This window comes from Tinamus guttatus, unplaced genomic scaffold, assembly GCF_059628265.1.
Source record: "Tinamus guttatus ecotype Peru unplaced genomic scaffold, ASM5962826v1 Tinamus_guttatus_pri_ptg000509l, whole genome shotgun sequence".
NCBI lineage: Eukaryota > Metazoa > Chordata > Aves > Tinamiformes > Tinamidae > Tinamus > Tinamus guttatus.
In genome coordinates, this window is record NW_028289043.1 from 625,804 (window position 1) to 644,595 (window position 18,792).

Genomic DNA, 18,792 nt, shown 5'->3' on the forward strand with positions numbered 1-18,792 from the left:
TTCTTGCCTTGCTACGGCACTTCACGTTCACACGTCTGTTTACCTCCTGCCCAGCACTGCATCCTTCTTCAGCTTTCAATGCGTTGTGCTATCCCAGGCCGCTGCATTTTCCTGTTTCCATGGTTATTTTTTTTGGTATCCCAGATTCTGCTAAACCTACGTCAATTCCTGCTTTGTTTCTGTCTATTCTTAACTATTGCTAACAGAACCCTGCAGTATCAGTGGTGGTTCTCCCTCCTTCAGCTCAGAGAGTTTCAGTTAGGGAGGGAATGCATAACAAAAGCCTTTTTTTAATCTCTAGAAGAACCGTTTCGTGCAGCAGCTGTGGTTGTCTGAGGAAGCAGCTCAAAACAGAGTAGCAACTAGTAGTAGGTTGTCAGTCAGCAGAAGAAAAGACAACATAAAACCGACATCCTGTCAGTCTTGGATGGTCCTGGCTACCTCAGTCGTTTCCATGTGGATTCCTACACTTCCTGTGAAAGTGTAATTCCAGGGGAAGTATAATTACTCTAATAATACTATTTAGTTCCCAGCTCTAGTCAGCTGCAGCGCTTTCATGAATTGCACATCATGCCTGTGCATTTGGAACCCCGCAACATGTCCTTCTTCCATGCACTTGTCCAGTTTCCCTTTGTGACTGCAGCATTCTTTGGCAATGTGCTGCAGGGTTGCCTGCTGCACAAGAACCAATTCCTCTTGTTCATTTTGTACTCGTCGTGTATTGGAAAAAGTTGTTTAGGCACTCTGTTTTCTTCTTGATTTTATATGTTTTTATTGTATTTCCTCTAAACTGTTAGACTGTCAAGTCTGAATCTTCAAAGTAGTTCCTCACATAATTCGTTTTAAACATTTGATTGTAACTATTATTGTTACTCTTTTGACTCCTTTTTGCCTTTACATTTTTTTTTCTGTTTTGATTCCTAATCAATATTGAGCTGATGTTCTCACAGAACTGTGTACTATGCTCCTGAGACTTTCCTGGGGAAATGAGGCTTACTTTTCATCTGGACCAAAATTTTTCTTTAATTAGTCTGATCTAGCTCTGTGTGAGGAAAGGTCACCAGCACAGCTGCATTCCTAGATGTTGTTTCTTAGTGCTAGAGCAAAATTCTCTAGAGGAAAAAGAGCTGTTGTAACTAGATTGATGTTCAGCTTCCTGAAATTAAGCATAGTCTTACTGCCTCTCAGGTGGGGTGCTCAGATAACAAAAGGGAGAATCTTGGTTTTACAGGTTTGTTTTGTTTTCTTTTTTTTTTCTGTTTTTCTTTTGTAGTTTCAGTTACTTTTCAGCTGCTTTTGTTTCGGTGTATCTATGTAAATCCTTTCTCTTTCAGATGAGTAGTAGAGTGTGATGAGTTGTGTTTCTCTAAAAGGGTGCTCTGGTGGTCATCAGTGACTAGAAGCTGGTATCTACATAGTGGTTCAAAGATAGCAGAGATTTGCGAAGCTGGCTGAGAAGAGTGAGGACACTATATATCAGGGATATATATGCTGTTTTAAGATGGAATATGCAAGCACTGGCAGTGTTTTTATTTTCTTAATTATTTTTTTTTTAGGAAAGCAATTTTTTTAAATACCTAGAGTTCAAGTGGGCAATTAGTTACACACATGTCTGTTTTCAAGAATTTTGATAGCCTATTTGAATTCCATGGCAATGGATATGGAAAAATAGTGTGGAAAGAATGTTTGCTGCGTAGGGGCTCAAGCCATTTGTGTAGCCCTTGGTCTTAAATATTTTAAATGGTTGTCTTCTAAAAATTAAGAGATAAGCAAAGCTATGATGACGTTAACAGTTTATTTTAAAAGTTGTATACTATGTAGAAGCTTGCTTTTTCCTTTCCAGTATTTTAAACTTTTTGTTTGTTTTCAGAAGAAAAATTAAACACAGGAATACCTACTGTACAAGCATTTAAATTTCCCTTTCTTTGGCAGCAAGTGGAATGCAAGCAAAAGCGGAAAAGTTAAAATCTTCTCTGAAGACAGTGAAAAAGGATATAATAAAACCAGAGAAACTTAAATATAAGCCACTTACTGGGAAGGTGTTTTACCTTGATATTCCGTCAAATGTGATCTCTGAAAAATTAGAGAAGGACCTTAAAGATCTAGGAGGGGTAAGTTAATAAACAGACATTTACGAAACTAGAGGAAAATTTGTCCATGTGGGATGACTTTCCCTTGTTTTTCTTACTGCATTTTGAAGTTATGTATACTATATATGTGCTAAATTTTTTGGTAGTGATAAATCCATGTGAATGATGGATTTATCAATAAATTATTTCATTTATTATATTGATAAAAGACACTACGCTATTTGTAATAAAGGGGGTTGAAGCTTGGTTTTAGTTGATTATTAATTTGTTTGTTAGAATTTTATCTAGGTTTAATAAGTTTAGTTGTTTGAGTTGAAATTTTCTGCAACTTCTGACTATTTTGACAGTTTTCTTTGCATGTTAGAAAATGTTACAACTACGGTTTTTCGGCTGAGCCTAAAAATGGTGTTCGAGTAATGTTTTGCATATGTTTCTAGAAAGTCTTAAAATAGATATAAAATTTCTCAATGAGCCCTAATGCTTATAAGCTTGGTACAGGTTATTCAATAAGATTATTTCTTGAGTTAAGCGCTTTTATGGTGTTTTGCTTTATTTTGCCTGAATGCCTGAAGCACGTGGTGTGGTGGCAGGTTTATAAAGGCTGAGCTGGGGTAGCTATCACTTGGTGAAAGAGGGAGGATGTATCTGTCCATCTTTGTGTTCAGAGCAGACAGTGGAGAAGGAATTGGAGAAAGAGCTTGTGGGATTGCTGGGCCCAAATGATTTTCGAGAGAAACATTTTGTAGGGTAGGTGGAAAACTGATGTCTGAAACATGAACTACAGTATGGGGGACAGGGTATCAGCTAAAGAAGGGCAGAGTTGGGGAATAGTTAAGAACAGGAGTAAAAGCGTGGGTGCTGAGGTGTGGAATAGGAACAATGGCTTAAAGAAAGGACAGTGATGTGTGCCTGTAAACAGTATAAAGAGCAGGGTCAGCCTGGGACTTTAAACTGAGGGGTTTGTATAGCAAACTCCACTGAGAATCTGCCCTTTAACCTTAGGACTTTCGGGCATTTGCTGTAAGCAAACTGCTGAAAGCCACATTCTTAAGATACTTTTTTCTATTTCTCTCATCCTTTATATATGGAAAAGTCACTTTCATCCAAGCCCAGCACAGGGTATCATATTAACAGAAAAGATGGGCAATTGTTTTGTCTGCTTCAACACTGAATTGTTTGAATTTATATGAAGGAATCTCAACTGTACAGTTGTCAAAAAATGCCTTTAATCAGAGCAGCTAAAGGGAGCTGCTTAACCTGCTAACCCCTCTGAAATTATTTTGGCAGAGTGTTTTTTTGTTTTTTGATCCTGGAGGAGCAGGTATGAAACTAACACTTGTGAAGCAAGGTACTATATGAATTTTCAGTAGAGACAAAATATTACTAAACGATTCAAATTAGATACAGCTCTTTAAACTTAGCATTAGTCTTACACATTATCTAGTCTGACATAATATAATATTAAGAAATAGAAAATAGAAATTTTGACAGGTAAAATGTAATTGTTACTTAATTCTAATTGTCATCTTAGATTAGAGAAATATCTTGATTATTCAACATTTTTATACTTATTTCCTGCAAATCATTTTTTTCTGTTTAGTATATGCAAAGCAGAGAGTTAACTGATTTATTGACCAGAAATAAAGCTTTTTTTTTTCTCCTTTTTATTTAGAAAGTGGAAGGCTTTCTTAGCAAAGACATTAGCTATCTCGTTTCTACTAAAAAGGAGGCAAAATTTGCACCAACCCTTGGTCAGATTTCTCCAGCCCCTAGCCCAGAATCTGCCCAAAATGGAGGTAACAGTTCACCTCATCCCAGCAGCCGAAGAGATCGACATGATGGCAATTCATTTAAGACAGCAGATGCAGTAAGTTGCTTATGAATCGAGTACAACCTGTGAGATAATCTCTTCTAGTTTTTCTCGTAAATTTTTTTTCTTAAAGATGTCTGTTGTGTTAATACATTTTTGTATCTCTTAAATCTTTTAAATTTTAAACTCAAACTAATTAAGCAGAGCAAAAATAATTAAAAACATTTGCTGCAAATAAAGCAACCATACTAAAATCTGGTGTGTGTGTGTGTATATATATATATCTGATGATATGATATTCTATAATTTAATAATCTATATAATTCTATGATATATATATAGAATTATAGAATGCTTAAGGTTGGAAGGGGTCTAGAGGTCATCTAGTCCAACCCCCCTGCACACGCAGGGTCACCTAGAGCACGTGGCACAGGACTGCGTCCAGGCGGGTTTTGAAGATCTCCAGAGAAGGAGACTCCACAACCTCTCTGGGCAGCCTGTTCCAGCGCTCTGTCATATATGTAATGTTAGAATTATGATTGAACATTGATCCTATTATGTTTGACAACTGGATCAGTATGGGCAGTCTTGTGAGGGCGCCTGATGCCCCCAGTCTCCTTAGGAATACAGCCTATACAGAAACTATAGATGCCTAAATTTGCATAGGCTTGCTTGAAATTTGTTGCATGGACAAGTCATACGAGTATTGAGAATACAGGTAGAAACTAAAGCTGTACAGTACATGGCACTTACTTAAGACTATGGCCGTGAGCCAGCTGGAGTGCTGGTCTTTTGTACTGTAAAACAGATGGGAATCACCTTGTCTTGCAAACAACAAAAATAGTACCAAATAGGCATGTGTATAGTCATTATAGGTGTGTGTATGGTCATTATTAACAAATAGTGTTCAGAACAAGCTGCACTTTAGAAGACAGTGGCTAAGAGTGAGGTTATGGTCACCTTCATGACTGTTGGCCTAATTTGGCATAGATTCCAGTTGCTGGAAGCTCAGTTTTTGGCCAAAGCGAATGCCAAAAAATAAGTACTTTTGTGGTCAGACTCAATCAACTGCAACCTTTTAGGGAAGATACAAACTAGTGAAAAACAACAGTACAATCAGGAAAAAAAGGAGACTACTATAGTTAAAATAGGTATGTCAGCTGAAATTTAACCTGCCTTAGCTTTTGCCTTCTGAAATGGATTTTAACTTAACTGCAAATGTGATAGTGTTTCTGTTTTAATGTAGGTACGAATGAGCAGAGGAAAATCTTTAGTTGAAAAAGCAATCAAAGAGCAGGTAAGATGACTAACCTGCAGATTTGTGCTGAAAAAAAACAATGAGTTTGTGTTGCTCTTCTCAAAAACAAGCAGTGAGAAGAAGAATCAGGGTCCAACACAGTTCTCATGGAACGTGCAAGCAGAAGTTGGGATTCTTCTCAGCAGTCAGGTCACGTTTGTGGGGTACTGCCTGAAGAACTGGAAGTGTCTGTAGAGTCTTACGACCAGAATTATATAACTTAGCCAGGTTTTTACTATGTTTAGCATTTATAAGAGGTCCTAGTGAAATTAAAGTAAATGGATCAATTCAATATCTTCAAATTCTTAGTTACTATAGGTTTAGACAATAGGTTTTTTACAGTTTTGGCTATGTGAAAGGTAAGTATAATCTCCTTTTGATCATGAAATGCTGTGAAATAGAGATGGAAAAAACAGCTGAGGAAAGTGACAATTTTTTTTTTTTTTTGGGGGGGGGAGTCTGTTCTTTGATTTCGGGTGTCCTATTATTTGATTTTATATTACACTTTGTCATGTATTATTTAAAAGTATTAATGAAGTTTACTGTTTGCAGGAATTAATTCCCTCTGGTAGCATATTATCCAATGCTTTGAGTTGGGGAGTGAAGATACTTCATATTGATGGTAAATATTTTTGTTGATAAATTCTAATTTGAACTTTTAGCATTGATTTAACTATTATTTTGTTGCATGCACGTTAAAAAAAAAAAAAAAAAAACCAACCAACCAAAAAAAACAAATCGCTTATACTTAGCTGAGTTAATTTTTGTATTTAATTCTCCCATTTTTTGCAAGATATTAAGAATTACATTGAACAAAAGAAAAAGGAGCTCTACCTAGTCAAAAAAGCGAGCAGTTCTAAGGATGTGGTAAGTGAATCTTTGTAAGATTTTCTTCATTAAAAGACAAATGGCAAACAGACAAATGGTGATTGATATGAATTTAGTAAACTCTTGCTTGCTTTGTTTTTCATTGATTAAGAGATTTTTATGGATTGATTTTAAAATATCACTGAAAAATAGAAGCGAAGTATTAAGTAAAATGCAAAATATTATTCACAGTGGTTTTATTCTTTCCCTTTTTTAACAGGGAAAACGATGTGCTGTGCAAAAGTCAAGAAGTGAGTATTTCGGTGTGTGCAGAGGTTTCATATTGAATATTTAAAAATAAAGTATGGTTCTCATCTGGTGAAGCGTGTTGATATATTCCAGTTTGTAGGCTTTAGAAAAGCTTTTGGGAAAACTTCCTCGGAATCAGGAGTCTGTTAAAACAAGCATGATGCGTTTTAAAATAATGTCAGCTCATCTATTCAGGTATTGAAGTAACTTCCTAAATGAAGAAAAGTATTTTTCTTTTAATTTACTTTTTTCCTCCCTGAATCAGGTAAACTGAAAAACCCATTTGTGAAGGTGGAAGATAGAAGTCGGTAAGTGTTCTTTATACATTTGTAATGCAGTTTGTAAAGTGAATCACTGAGAAACACCTTGTATACCTTGAGGAAGTAGCCTTCAGATGTCTTTTTGGTTTTGCTGACTTTAGATGTTATGCATAGCAGGATTCCTCTAGTAAGATGCAAAATTGTGTCACATGCTCTGTGGTAGGTATCTGTGTTTAGCCACTGAATGAGATCAAAGAGGTAGTAGTTTAGTTGGGAATATTTATTACAGCAGTAGAGAATAAATTATAGCTTCTGGTTGTAAGGTCGGGCAGACTTGTGTCCTGCCAAGAGCCAGGTGAATTTAAAGGAAACTTGAAATAATTGAGCCTTGATATTTCACCTATTTTTTTTTTCTTGGATTCCAATCCTGCAGCCTAAAAGGTTAATAAAACTCTGTGTATTAACATAAAATCTTGTCCTCCAGTTCAGTAGCATTCATCTCCTTGATAAAGTGTTTAGGTAGGTGTAAGGAAAATGGGTTTGCTGTACTTAAAATCAATTTCAAGAAATGACTTTATTTTCTTGATCAATTTTTTTCTTAAAAATAAAAAGCCATTAATCTAACTTTATTTTTTCGCAGTGCTGCTCTAGTTACTTCTCTGGAATGTGGATTGTATTGTTTGTTACTCAGTTCTGCACAGGCATGAAAGCCATACACTTGCAGACTGTGTAAGACAGCTGTTGAAACTCAAGGCAAATTTTCTGCTTTGAGGAAAGTCTCAGGTTGAGAAGGAAGGAATGATTTAAAATGCTAAGCAGATAAATATCCCAGAAGATTATGTATATTATGTGTAAAAGACAAACACTTTTTGAGCTACTTTTTTTTTTTTTAATTTTCCAGTGGTTCTAACACAACTCTTTTGTCTAATACAGCCACTACCGACCATTTTACCTGCAGTTACCCAATTTCCCAATTCTGAACTACTGTGTTCCAAAACCATATAGTCCATTTGAAGCAGATAAGAAGCATCCCTGTGGTCAAAAACAAGCTCAGGCTAAGCAAAGGTATCTTGAAAATTCATTATTGAGTTGTGGATAGAGGAGAAAGAGGTGAAGAGTCCGTTTTCCAAAATAATTGCTTCTCCTCTTATCTTTTATGATACCTAACACCATATGCATGTCTTGGTTGTTGTATTCTCTATAGCTGTTGGTGTTTGTCTGTCTTTCTGTACCTTCTTTATTCTGTCTTTAGTCTCTCTTTTGGGCAAAGAGATACATACAGATATTTGGTCTTCTTCTATTATCCTCGGTCAGCATAAGATATCTTACTCCTTTGTGCCACTGATTTCTTCTTTGTCCTCATCTTGGATGCCATCCAGTAAGTATTTTACAAGTAAATCTGATGGATCTTCATTTAACACTTTTATAGTCAGCATAAACTAGACAGTTAATATTTTTAAATATTAAAGTTGTGATGCAACTTCAGTTGTGATACAGAATCATTGCTGCTAAGGGGGGCACCTGCTTTACGTGGGAGAATTATGTGTATAAAAATCAGGTTCAGTAATATAGCTTGAATTCTTGAGACATGGAAAGTAGATACTACCTATAGCAATGGAACTGTGGTTGGCCTTGTAACAAAGGTTCAGATGGCATGTTTTGGCTTTCAGGCTGTGTTTGAGCACTGTAGATGCAGTTACAATTTTTGGTGAATTAGTTTATGATTTGACCCTACTTAAAAGTTTCTATTCTCTGGTGATTTGAATAATGCTTTCCTGAACTCCTTCCACATAAGATACGTGAAGCATTGATGACTATTTCATTAACTTCAAAATTGATATTACAGTGTTCATGTGAAAGACTAAACTTATTTAGTGAGAAGAAAATTAGCTTTTCACAGCACTTTCTGTATCTGATAAGTTTATCTGCTCTTCTGTCCTCTGTAGTTTCTGATACAAAGTACTTCATTTTCTAATGCAAGTGTTTTTGTCTAACACAGCCACACTGACCATTTTATCTGCAGTTACTTGGTCTTCCAGTGTGATGTGTGTTCTCTTTAGGAAAATAAATGTATGATATAGATGCAATACTTGCTGTCTTCATAAAATAATTGCTGGATTCTTCATGGTCCGTACAGCCTTCAGTGTTGTTCTGTTGTTGGAAGTGTCAGTTGGTGTTGCCGTGATTCCCTCTCCATTTGGCAGTGAATGTAGCAAGCAGAACAAGTGTAGCACAGTGGTAACCTGGGCAGCAGTGAAGGGATTTGTGGTGGTGCCTTTTTCACTGTGAAGAAAGGGGTTAGAAAGGGCCCCTTATTGTGTTGAGTATCTTAAAGAGACAATGTTCTACTCTGTATGAACTAAGGAATATGATATGCAAGTTAAACTTCAGAAACTAAGTTGCTGTGAATATTTCTTACTTAGTTTTTCAATTTGGCACCTTCCACAGAGGGCTTCAGTGGGATATTATTTCATGTATGAAATAGGTGAGCGTGAGCAGAGGGCCATCAGTTGTGGGAGGGATTACTGGGAATGCTCATTTGTTTTGTCTTCTCTGGGAAAGAGAAGCTTGTTTAAGTTGTCAAATTTATTTGCTTCTGCATAAAACAAGGCCTACCAACATTATGTATTCTTCTGATAGTAAATTCTGACCCTTCTATTGTGTCATCACAAACTTTCCTAATTCTTTGTAATCTTTTATAGTTTTAAAGAGAGAAAATGAAAAAGCCCTTGTTAATAGAGGTAAAAACACAGTCAGAGCCTCTTCTGTGAAATAAACAAAATGTTGGAATGGCTGTTGTTGAATTAGACTCGTTTGTTGAAAGCTGGTTTAGAAGGTAGCCCAAATGTATCACGCCAGGCAGTACCTTACGCTGCTTTGTGCAAGGTGGTGGTTTGTCAGGACAGGGTTTGATATCCAGACCCTGCAGTTGCATCTGTGCTGGAACAGGGCAGGTCGGGAGGATGGTGCTGATTTGTGACTAGGCAGGGAGGTGGCACTGTTCCTCCTGGCTAAAAGGAATGGAGGGATGGATGCTTGTGGTTTACTACTAGCATATCCTCCTGTGGAAGTATAATAGCAAATTACAGCAAACAGTAGCAAACAAAAAAAATTGAAGGCAATGGAAGTGATACTGAAATCATTGTGTGCTTTTATGTGAGAGAAGAGCTTGTTTCCCCATGTTTCCACTTAAACCTGTAGCAAGAAAAATGGGCAGAAAAGGTATTTAGTTGGAGTGTTGAAGTTACATTCAGCCAACAAATATGGCTGTTCTATTTAGGAATGAGAAGTCCAAATTAGACCAAATTGGTCCAATTAGACCAAAGGCTTTTGCTGCATGTTGTCTGGAGATGAAGACTGATGGCAGATGAGATGTTAGGATTCTCTTTCTCTTCTCTTCCTTTTACCAGTTTTCTTCTCTTATCTGCTGTTCATTGAGATTTCAATACTGTCTTTGATTTGTCAATTTCGCCTAGACAAGTTTTACTCTTTCATATAGTTTCACAGGGTCTTCCTATCTTGTTTTGGTAAATCTGTTTGTTTTATTTTCAGTTTAATCATTATGTTGTATTTTCTTTCCTGTGTTTTCCTAAGCATTGATTAATGTAATATAAATATTTTGAGCAGTTTTTTTTTTCTTTGGAATTTACTGAATCAGAATGAACAAATAACATGAGAAGCAAGTTCAGGGTAGAGCTCCACATTTAAGACTAATATATATCTTGTCTGTTAACAGAAACAAAACAAATAGTGAAAAGGACTGTGGAACTCCTGTTCAGCTCCCTCAGAAGGATAAAAAAAAGAGAGGATATTGTGAATGTTGTGGGAAGAAATATGAAGATCTGCAAAGTGTATGTAAAATATCAAGTATATGTTTTCAAACAGTCTTAAATTTTTGAGTATATAAGTCTTAAATTTATAAGGTATTTTTTATTGTAAAAGATATTTCAAGTATAGCTTCTAAAAAGTTACAAGCTTTTTGTTTTGTTTTTTCTCTTTCCTGAAGTAATTACCAATTGCTGACTTTAGATAGTGCAGCTCAAAGTGCATTTTGTGTGTTGGAGACCTGTCAATAATAAATAACCAACACTTCGCTCACTGCCCCGTATCATTGCGTTGATTTGTGTGCTCACATGTGTAGTACCAGCTCTGCTCCACGGCTCTTTTGTCTTTCCAGCATCTTGAAAGTGAGCAGCATCGCAGCTTCGCGCAGAGCACACAGTATCACGTGGTAGATGAGATCATCTCCAAGTTTGCTTATGAGTTTGTTCAATACAAAGATGATGCAAAAGTAATTGAAAGGTAAGTTACATCCTCTAACTTTTAAAGCAGAATGAATTAAGACGTGGAACACTTAGATCCTGTAGTTCAACTCTGAATCTGGTGCAGAACAAGTTCATATTTTTAAATATATTTCTGAAATTTCCACTGCAACAGTTACTTGAGGAATCTGTTCTCTAAAACAGAAATTTTGGTGGAAAAAAGTCATTATGCATCATAGGAAAATAAGGCTGGAACGAGTAGTTGTCTGTTCTTCAGCTTTATAAAAGAAAATCAACTAAATAGGTTAAATCATAGCCTCCCTCATCAATCCGATCTCCTTATTAGTGGGAAAACTTTTCCTAGTGTAATTCGCATCTTCCTCTCAAAAGCTGCTGGTTTCTCTTCTGCCTGTGCTGGTTAAGGAAAGCAGTTTCTTTCCGTGAAGCTTATTATTATTATTATTATTTTTTTCTCCCTCCCCCGTAGTTGCATTCTTGAAAATGACATTTTCCGCTTCCTTTGCGGTCTGTGAAAATGATGTGTATTTATTTCTATAATAATATATGGAATATTTAATCTATAAAAAAATGGGAAAAATGTATAATAATTTCTATAATGATTTGTTTTTGTTGTGTTTATTATTAATTTACTATGTAACCGAAAATGCAAAGTTTTATAAAGGCATCTGCACAGCTCTGTTCTCACTGATTTTTTTTTTTCTTTTTTAAAGAGGCAAATAGATAAAATATAGTAAGCTCTCAAATCAGTTGTTCTCTTCCCTCTCCAGTTTCTTTGTGCATACACATATGCACGTGTTTATTCTGTCTTCATCCTCTAAAGTTTGAATGGGAGAAGGAGAGGACTTGTATCCTGAAATATTTAGGTGAAAATGAATAAATTCTAAAGGATAGTGCTGCTTAAAGGTGTCTTAAAGGTGTCTTTAATTAAGCCCAGCTTTCTTGGTTAGTTGCAACAGTGACTAAATTCAAGATTGCTTGGCTTTACTGATAAATGATTCAGGAGATAAATGAAGGCCAGCAATGCCTAATGCAGGCAAGCATTTCTTCCTTTGTGTGATATGAAAGGGCTCAGAGTGGTTAGGCTTGAAATACTATTTCAGGAAAATATAATGCTTATTTTTTTTCAATGTATTGGATTATTTGTAAGAATATATAGTCATTTTATAATACCATTATAGTCCTTAAATTTGTTCTTAATACTGTTGTGAACTGAAGTTTATTTAGCTGCTGGACTGCTTGCTTGGGGCATTTTTAAAAGTAATTCCATGAGAATTTAAAATTATTTCCATGAGCAATCAATCGGGAAACATCAAATTCAAAAACAAGGCACACGCTTCCTAGAGAAACAGATGGGGAGGGGAGTGTGCATGTGCTTTGTTGCTTTTTTTAGTTTTTTGTGTGTGTGCACTGCGTGGTTAAAGTGATGTTGTTACCCTAGTTTAATTCAACAATTAGCCTGTTAATCATTGTAATTTTTTTTTTTTAAGGACAAAATGTAGTTCAGGATATTTTTCTCCTATTATTGGAAAAGTAGCTAAACCAGATGAGCTGAAAGAACGACTCAAAAGACAGTGCTTTTCATTGAAAAGTAACTCATGGAAGGATAGTACGATGCAGGTGCTCAAGGTGGATCATTGGCCTACTGAAGTACACTCAAATTCCATGCCAGTGCCTCCCCCTCCTTCTGGATATGCCTCTTCAGTTCTTCACTGTCATCTATCCCAACTTTCAGAAGCAAAAGGTAAATTCAGGAATAATGTTGAAAACAGTAAAACTGATTCAAACGTAAAAGAAACTATTCTGTCATCAAGCTTCATACAGCTACTGCCTCAGAAGGATGACAAAGCAAACATCAAGAACTTGTCTCAAGCTTCTGAGCCATTCAGTAAAGAAATCTTTGAACCAGAGGTACCTAGAAAGGATTTGCAGAGCTTACAGGAAGGTGTGTGTTCATTACATTCTCATACTCAAGGTACAGATTTTACTAAAAAAGACAAAACCTTACCACAGCCCAAACGAAAATTAAATAATGCAGTACTTCAGCCAGCAAAGTGTCTGAAGAAAATGGATGCAAATCCTGTTTTGATCAAAAAACATCATGATTTGTATGACGATCATCAACAGCTAGAGCACAATGTTGTTCTGGATATGAATGCCTCTGGTACCGCTGCAAGCAAGGAGCTGAATGGATGGGCTGCCAGCACAGCACCCAGTTCACCATCTGGGAAGCTGCACAGAAAAGTAAAGCTTTGCTTAGGAAAACATAAAAGAGAAAAATGGAAACAGAACGTAGAGTTGTCTGCTAAGAACGCTGATGGATTATCTGTGTCCGAAGAAAAGAAAAGTGCTTGTAGCTCACCGGTGCAGGCTTTACTGGAATTATTTCAAACAAGTGAGGTAAACTCAGATTTTGGAGGGTTTTCAAGTTTCACTGAGAACAGAGATTTGACGAGCATAAAGGATATCTGGGAAGGGCCGAGCACAAATGTTGCGTGGTCGCTATTTTCCTCTTCATCCTCTTCCCCATTTATTGGGTTTTAATGGTGCCTTATTTAATACAATGACTTTCAAATAAATTTGTAGATTGAAGACTTTATTCATGGAAGCTTTAATTCCTGTGTTTTATGTACAGATGGTTTTGGTTTTTTTTATCTTTATACATTTGCAAATACATCTATATGTGTAAAATATGAAAAATAAAATAATCAAGATTTTTTTCTTTAAAAGTATTACTTCATCAGAGGAAGAAAAAGACTCTTACCTCAGGTAGGGGGTTAAATACGTTCCTAGGCAAGATCAGTAAGTGATATGTAGCTGCTTTCTAGTATAATAGTTTTCTAAAGTCACTGAATGTGCACACTTGTCTACTCCATTATAAATGAATGTACCTGGTATGATGAATAAGGTGCTACTTTCTAAAGGGCCCCTCACTGGTGGCTTGTGGAAGTTTGGTTGTTGCCATTCCTCTTCCTTCTGCTGCTGTCTTGTTAGAGGATGCAAAGCAGAACGCTTTGCTTTGCTAATACTTCATCTGGTGAAGCTGTCTCAGGGATTCTACATTATTACAGAAAACTAGGATTAGGAAAGCACACTGTGTGTGTGGTTTTTTTTTTTTTTTTTTTTTTTTTTTGCTGTTCACAAAAAGCCAAGAACAAAAACACAACAGGTTTCTGATTTGATTAAGTTCTTGATTTGATTTTTCTTTCAGAATTGTCAGCCTTCCTCCCTAGTTTACGTGGCGGCAGAGTGAAAGTACGTACGGGAGAATTGGGAAGACGCTTTCTGTTCTCTGAGTCTCTGCTAGAGTTGATCCCCACTGGGCTTTCAGTATCTGCACATCAGTGCAGAGCATGAATACTGAAATACAGTTACCTACAAAGCTTTATTAGTAACAGAAGTGCCTTAACATCGTGTGTGGGGTCTAAACCAGCAGAAATTACTCTTGTTACATTTTGCATAAATTGTTGATATTTTCATTCCTACTCACATTAATAACAAATGTTCTGTCACTGTCCTTATGTACTGCTGTTTGTCTTCAGGTAGAGCATATCTGCTGACAGAGAGGTAGGTGAAGCTTCTTGGCATGCAGAGAGGAGGGAGCAAGATGATGCGGTTGCTTTCTTCAGACAGCATATGAACTGGAATCTTCCTGATTCGCCTGTATGCGAGTTGAGGGCACTGCCATCACCTGAAAGGAGGTGGTTGTCCTCATTCCCCTGTTAATGTAGTCACCTGTAGGGACTGGTAAGAACTAGTTTTGATCACTTGAACTTATGGTCAGTTCTGGCTGCGTTTGTAGTTGCTTCTCAACTGCGATTCACAAGAAAATTAAAATGTTGAGCAAAGTCAACACATTAAAAATGATTGATCTGGAGTGTGTGTGTGTCTCCATACTTATTTTGCTTGTAGTATTATAGGGGTGGCTTTTTAAAGTAGAACTCTGAATTGTTGAAAATAATTACTTTGTTCTTCAATTCCATTTTTTTTTCCACAGTAGTCGTAAAATGTGGGTCTTTCTCTAACACACACTGCAACGCTCTGATCATAAACTCTCCCGTCCCACTCTTACTAGTCTAATTTGATGGCCTCCACCTGGCCGGGATATATATTCCTAGTTTTATATATATAATTACATTAATATAGAATGCTCAGGTGAAAACAAGTCACTGTTAGTAAATCTACTTGTCACATCTCCAATCATTTTTACTGTGTTTTGCATGTTATATGATTAGATACAACACCGTATGGGCACTATATACAAAGGCAACTTAAACATCAATTAGAATCTGGCTTTGGAATCTTATGGGGGAAAAATTCAGAGGTTTATATTATAGTGATGTGAAGAATAGTCATCGTAACCCAGAACAAGATACAAACGTCAGTTTTACTGGTTGCCAAAAGCCCTGCTAGTTGTGATGCCAGTTTTAGGTGATCATACTCATATTAAACCTCCTATTAACTACATGCCATGTAAAGGAGGCTTTTATCAGATAGCCCTACAATTATGTTAACTTTATCTCTAAGGCAGTTCTGTTCATTGTGTTGTGCTTAATTTTCATGCATTTATGCAGGTTTGATTTTTTTTTTTCAAAAAAGTTTTAAATGAATTACTCTGTTATTTGGAAAAAAAATAACTAAATATGGACAAGTAGTTACTAGAATAATTGTCTGTCTCTGGTTTCATCTAAAGGCTGCAGAGAAATGAATGTTACAAAATGGGTCAGGAATCCTGAGACAAGTCAAACATTCACAAAGCTCATAGTTCACTGGACTAAAGTTTTAGCACTAGAGTTCACTTATTACATCTGTGTGATAATTAATACATAACAGCTTGAACTGTCTTTGTAGGTCTGCAGCTTCCAGCAGAAAAAAATGATTCTATGAATTTGAGGATCTTGTTTAGATAATTGGAACACTATGTTTAGAAACAGTTGTTATTAATTGTGACTTCCTTTTTGTGGTGACAGGTGAAATTTAGAGCTATATTCCTACGTGTAGAGTGTGAAAAACAATTTTAATGAAGCATCTAAATCTTACTGTTAAAAAAATGTAACTTTACTGTTTGTGTCAGCCATTACTTCACTTTAAAGTCTAGTTTAAAAAACAAACAAACAAAACCACCTCCCTCTACTTCTACATTTTAAAACTGCTCTTAATTATGTGATTATCCTGCGGTCCAAACACTGTTGCTATTTATTTTTATATATAGGTGAGGAAAGCATATTTGTGGGGGTATGAATTTTTATTTATTTATTAGCATAACCTTATGGTATTGAAACCAGGCGTATGTTTGAACACAGAGGTACCATTGCTGAAAACCTGGCCAGAGAGTAGACTGGTTTGGTAATTTAATGTAAGGATGAGTTTTTACTGGCTGTTCACACCTACTTTGTGCTTCAGGTACTACTACAGGAGAGAGCAAAATCATTCAGTAAAGTCTTTTAAAATGGAGACTGAAGCTACATAATACAAAAATAGGAATGATAACCACATTTAAAAGAAATACAAGTGCTGAAAGCTGATGTTAGTGTACCATGGGAAGTAATGTCTTTGGTGCATCTTCTCTAGTATTCTAGTTTCTCATTTTGCTGTTGATGTCCAACCACCACAGACTGTTTCCTTGTTTTGACCCACCGTGTGTGTTTATCTGAGGTAGAAGCATTGTTTCTCTTGAGTTAAGTCTGCAGTGTGGGTGAGAGGACAGAGTTCCCCAGGCTCTGTGTTTGTATTTATACAGAGAGTGTGTATACACACATGGATATCCATATGGATGCTCCTATGGATATAGGATAATAGTGGAGATTCATGACTCAAGCCACACAACCATAAGGAAGATCTGAAATAACTTCCCAATGCTTCATACGCACAGGTCAGCCTGAAGATAACCGTATGTTTGAAAATAATTTAGCAACATCCTGCAAGGATCCAAGATTCCTAGGTTTTACAGGTTGTGTGTGTATACATTTACACCAGATGTGGAGTGTCCTGGCTGCCAACTCTTTTGGCAAAGGATCTTACTGCTCTTGGCTGTGGCAGGAATCCCAAACTGTCCTACTTCATCTTCAGGAAGGCAAAGAGCATTTAAAATCAGCTGAGCTTTAGATAAAGAAGTGATTTTCAAGCACCGTGTGCCAGAGTGTGCCAGAACATGTCCACACCTTTATAACTGGAATAAAATACTTGTCAGGAAGATGTATGGTGCCATTTGTAGCCTACAACACTGGGTTTACAGCTAAATGGAAATGAAAGGCAGGACTGGCAGGCTCTGCTCTGGAAGTGAGACAGCAGCTTGGCTGAGAGCCCTTCACCAGGTAAGCAGAGGTAAGATCCTCTTCCTTCTGTTCTTAGGCCATGCTCCGAGACCTTTGGCTAGAGCAGTAGAACTTGCAAAACTTCTTGGCCATGCTTGGAGGACTTTTTTTTTTTTTTTTTTTTTAACAAGTAAGGGACTATCCGGCCACGCCAGCTTTGTTACTCTGCTGCTGCAGACAAAGGAAGCAAGAGCTGGGCAGCTGCAGAGCAGGCGCTGGGCTCCAAGCTAGGCCTGGCAAAGGTGGTGAGGGCAGGTGCTTGTTCTCCCTGCCGGGGCCCAGGGTGGTTGGCGGACGGTGCATCAGGCTGGTGGTACAAGAAACAGCACAGCCCTGCTGAGAACAAATTGAGCAGCGTAGTTTCTCTGCAACAAACTGCATCATCTGAGTAGCACTGAGCATGGTAATACTTGTTCTGGCCTTCAGAGGTCACCAACGGGCAGGAGGTGACGAAATTTATGTTCTACTTCAACCCTGTAAGAAAGTAGTCTTCAATTACCCATTCTTGCTAGCACTTGTGTTGCTACCTGGACTACATAACTTGAAGGCAATATGGTTCCTTAGGTATATTTGTGGGTGAATAAAGTTCCTTCCTTAATCTGAAGAGCCTCTGCTCTGAAGGACTGTTGATATTCACAAATCTCCAGTGGTTGTCCAGAACAGGAAAAATGGGGGAAAAAAATTGGTAGTTCTCCTCTGATATAGGAGGAACATGGATACTGGATTAAAATAATAACCTCTATGCTCCCCAGTTGGAGAATCTCCATGAGTCCACGGGTCCTCTGGGCTGTTGATGTGCACCCAAGGCTGATAAAGGAGGCCTAAGGGGCTTTTTGATCACCTTGCCAGCACAGTGGCACCAGGATCATAATATCTTGGCCTTAAATGGGGTTCTATCTCAAAGTAATCTTGATCTACAGATGCTTTGAATCTGAGAATTTTAAGACATATGGTTGGATCACATTAAGAAATATGTAGAATTTTTGAAATCATAAAATATAAAACTAGAAACAAAATTTACCAAGCTTTTATGTGATTCTTGGGTGAGCAAATAGTTTTGATATTTACTTGCAGCTAGAGTCCCCTTTAAATACAATAGAAAAATAAGAAAGGTAAGAAAATAAGAAAGGTAAGAAAGGTAAGAAAATCTGACAAATTATTTGTTTTCAAATACCGTTGCCTAAATTTAGCTCTGACTTTTATATTCTTCTAATATAGTCTAATATTCTTCTAATTGCAACTCTTCAAGACAAATGAGAAGAAATTCTAGCAGCCAGTTTATCCAGAGCAGTTGTATGGTTTGTATCTGTAGAATATATATTTGAGCAGACTACAAATTTAATGGCAAAATGTATTTCTTTATATAACTAGTTCCCTGGACCATATAAGGAGATTGTTTTGCTATCAAATATATGTAAATACCACAGGTAACACCAACTAATGGCAATATCACCACTGATACCTGTAGCAAAGTGAAGTCAAGTCTGAACAGGTTTTACTAACCAGTTTAACATCTCCAAAGATGCCACAGGATAGATACCCTTTTTTTTTTTTAATTGTTTGTTCCATAAATGTTATGGTTGGGTACTGATACTCGCAATGTATTTGCATGAGAGAACACAGTT

General features: G+C 36.8%; 1 protein-coding gene across 1 annotated transcript; it reads left to right on the forward strand.

The window, feature by feature from the left end:
• The first annotated feature begins 1,904 nt into the window (after positions 1-1,904).
• On the forward strand, positions 1,905-13,452 carry DBF4 (DBF4-CDC7 kinase regulatory subunit). Its single transcript, XM_088533561.1, has 11 exons — positions 1,905-2,111; positions 3,763-3,957; positions 5,147-5,197; positions 5,750-5,819; positions 5,991-6,064; positions 6,285-6,315; positions 6,579-6,621; positions 7,507-7,638; positions 10,310-10,424; positions 10,751-10,875; positions 12,344-13,452. The coding sequence occupies exons 1-11, from the start codon at positions 1,941-1,943 to the stop codon at positions 13,395-13,397; spliced, it is 2,061 nt and encodes a 686-aa protein (XP_088389687.1). The 5' UTR covers positions 1,905-1,940; the 3' UTR covers positions 13,398-13,452.
• The last annotated feature ends 5,340 nt before the right edge of the window (positions 13,453-18,792 follow it).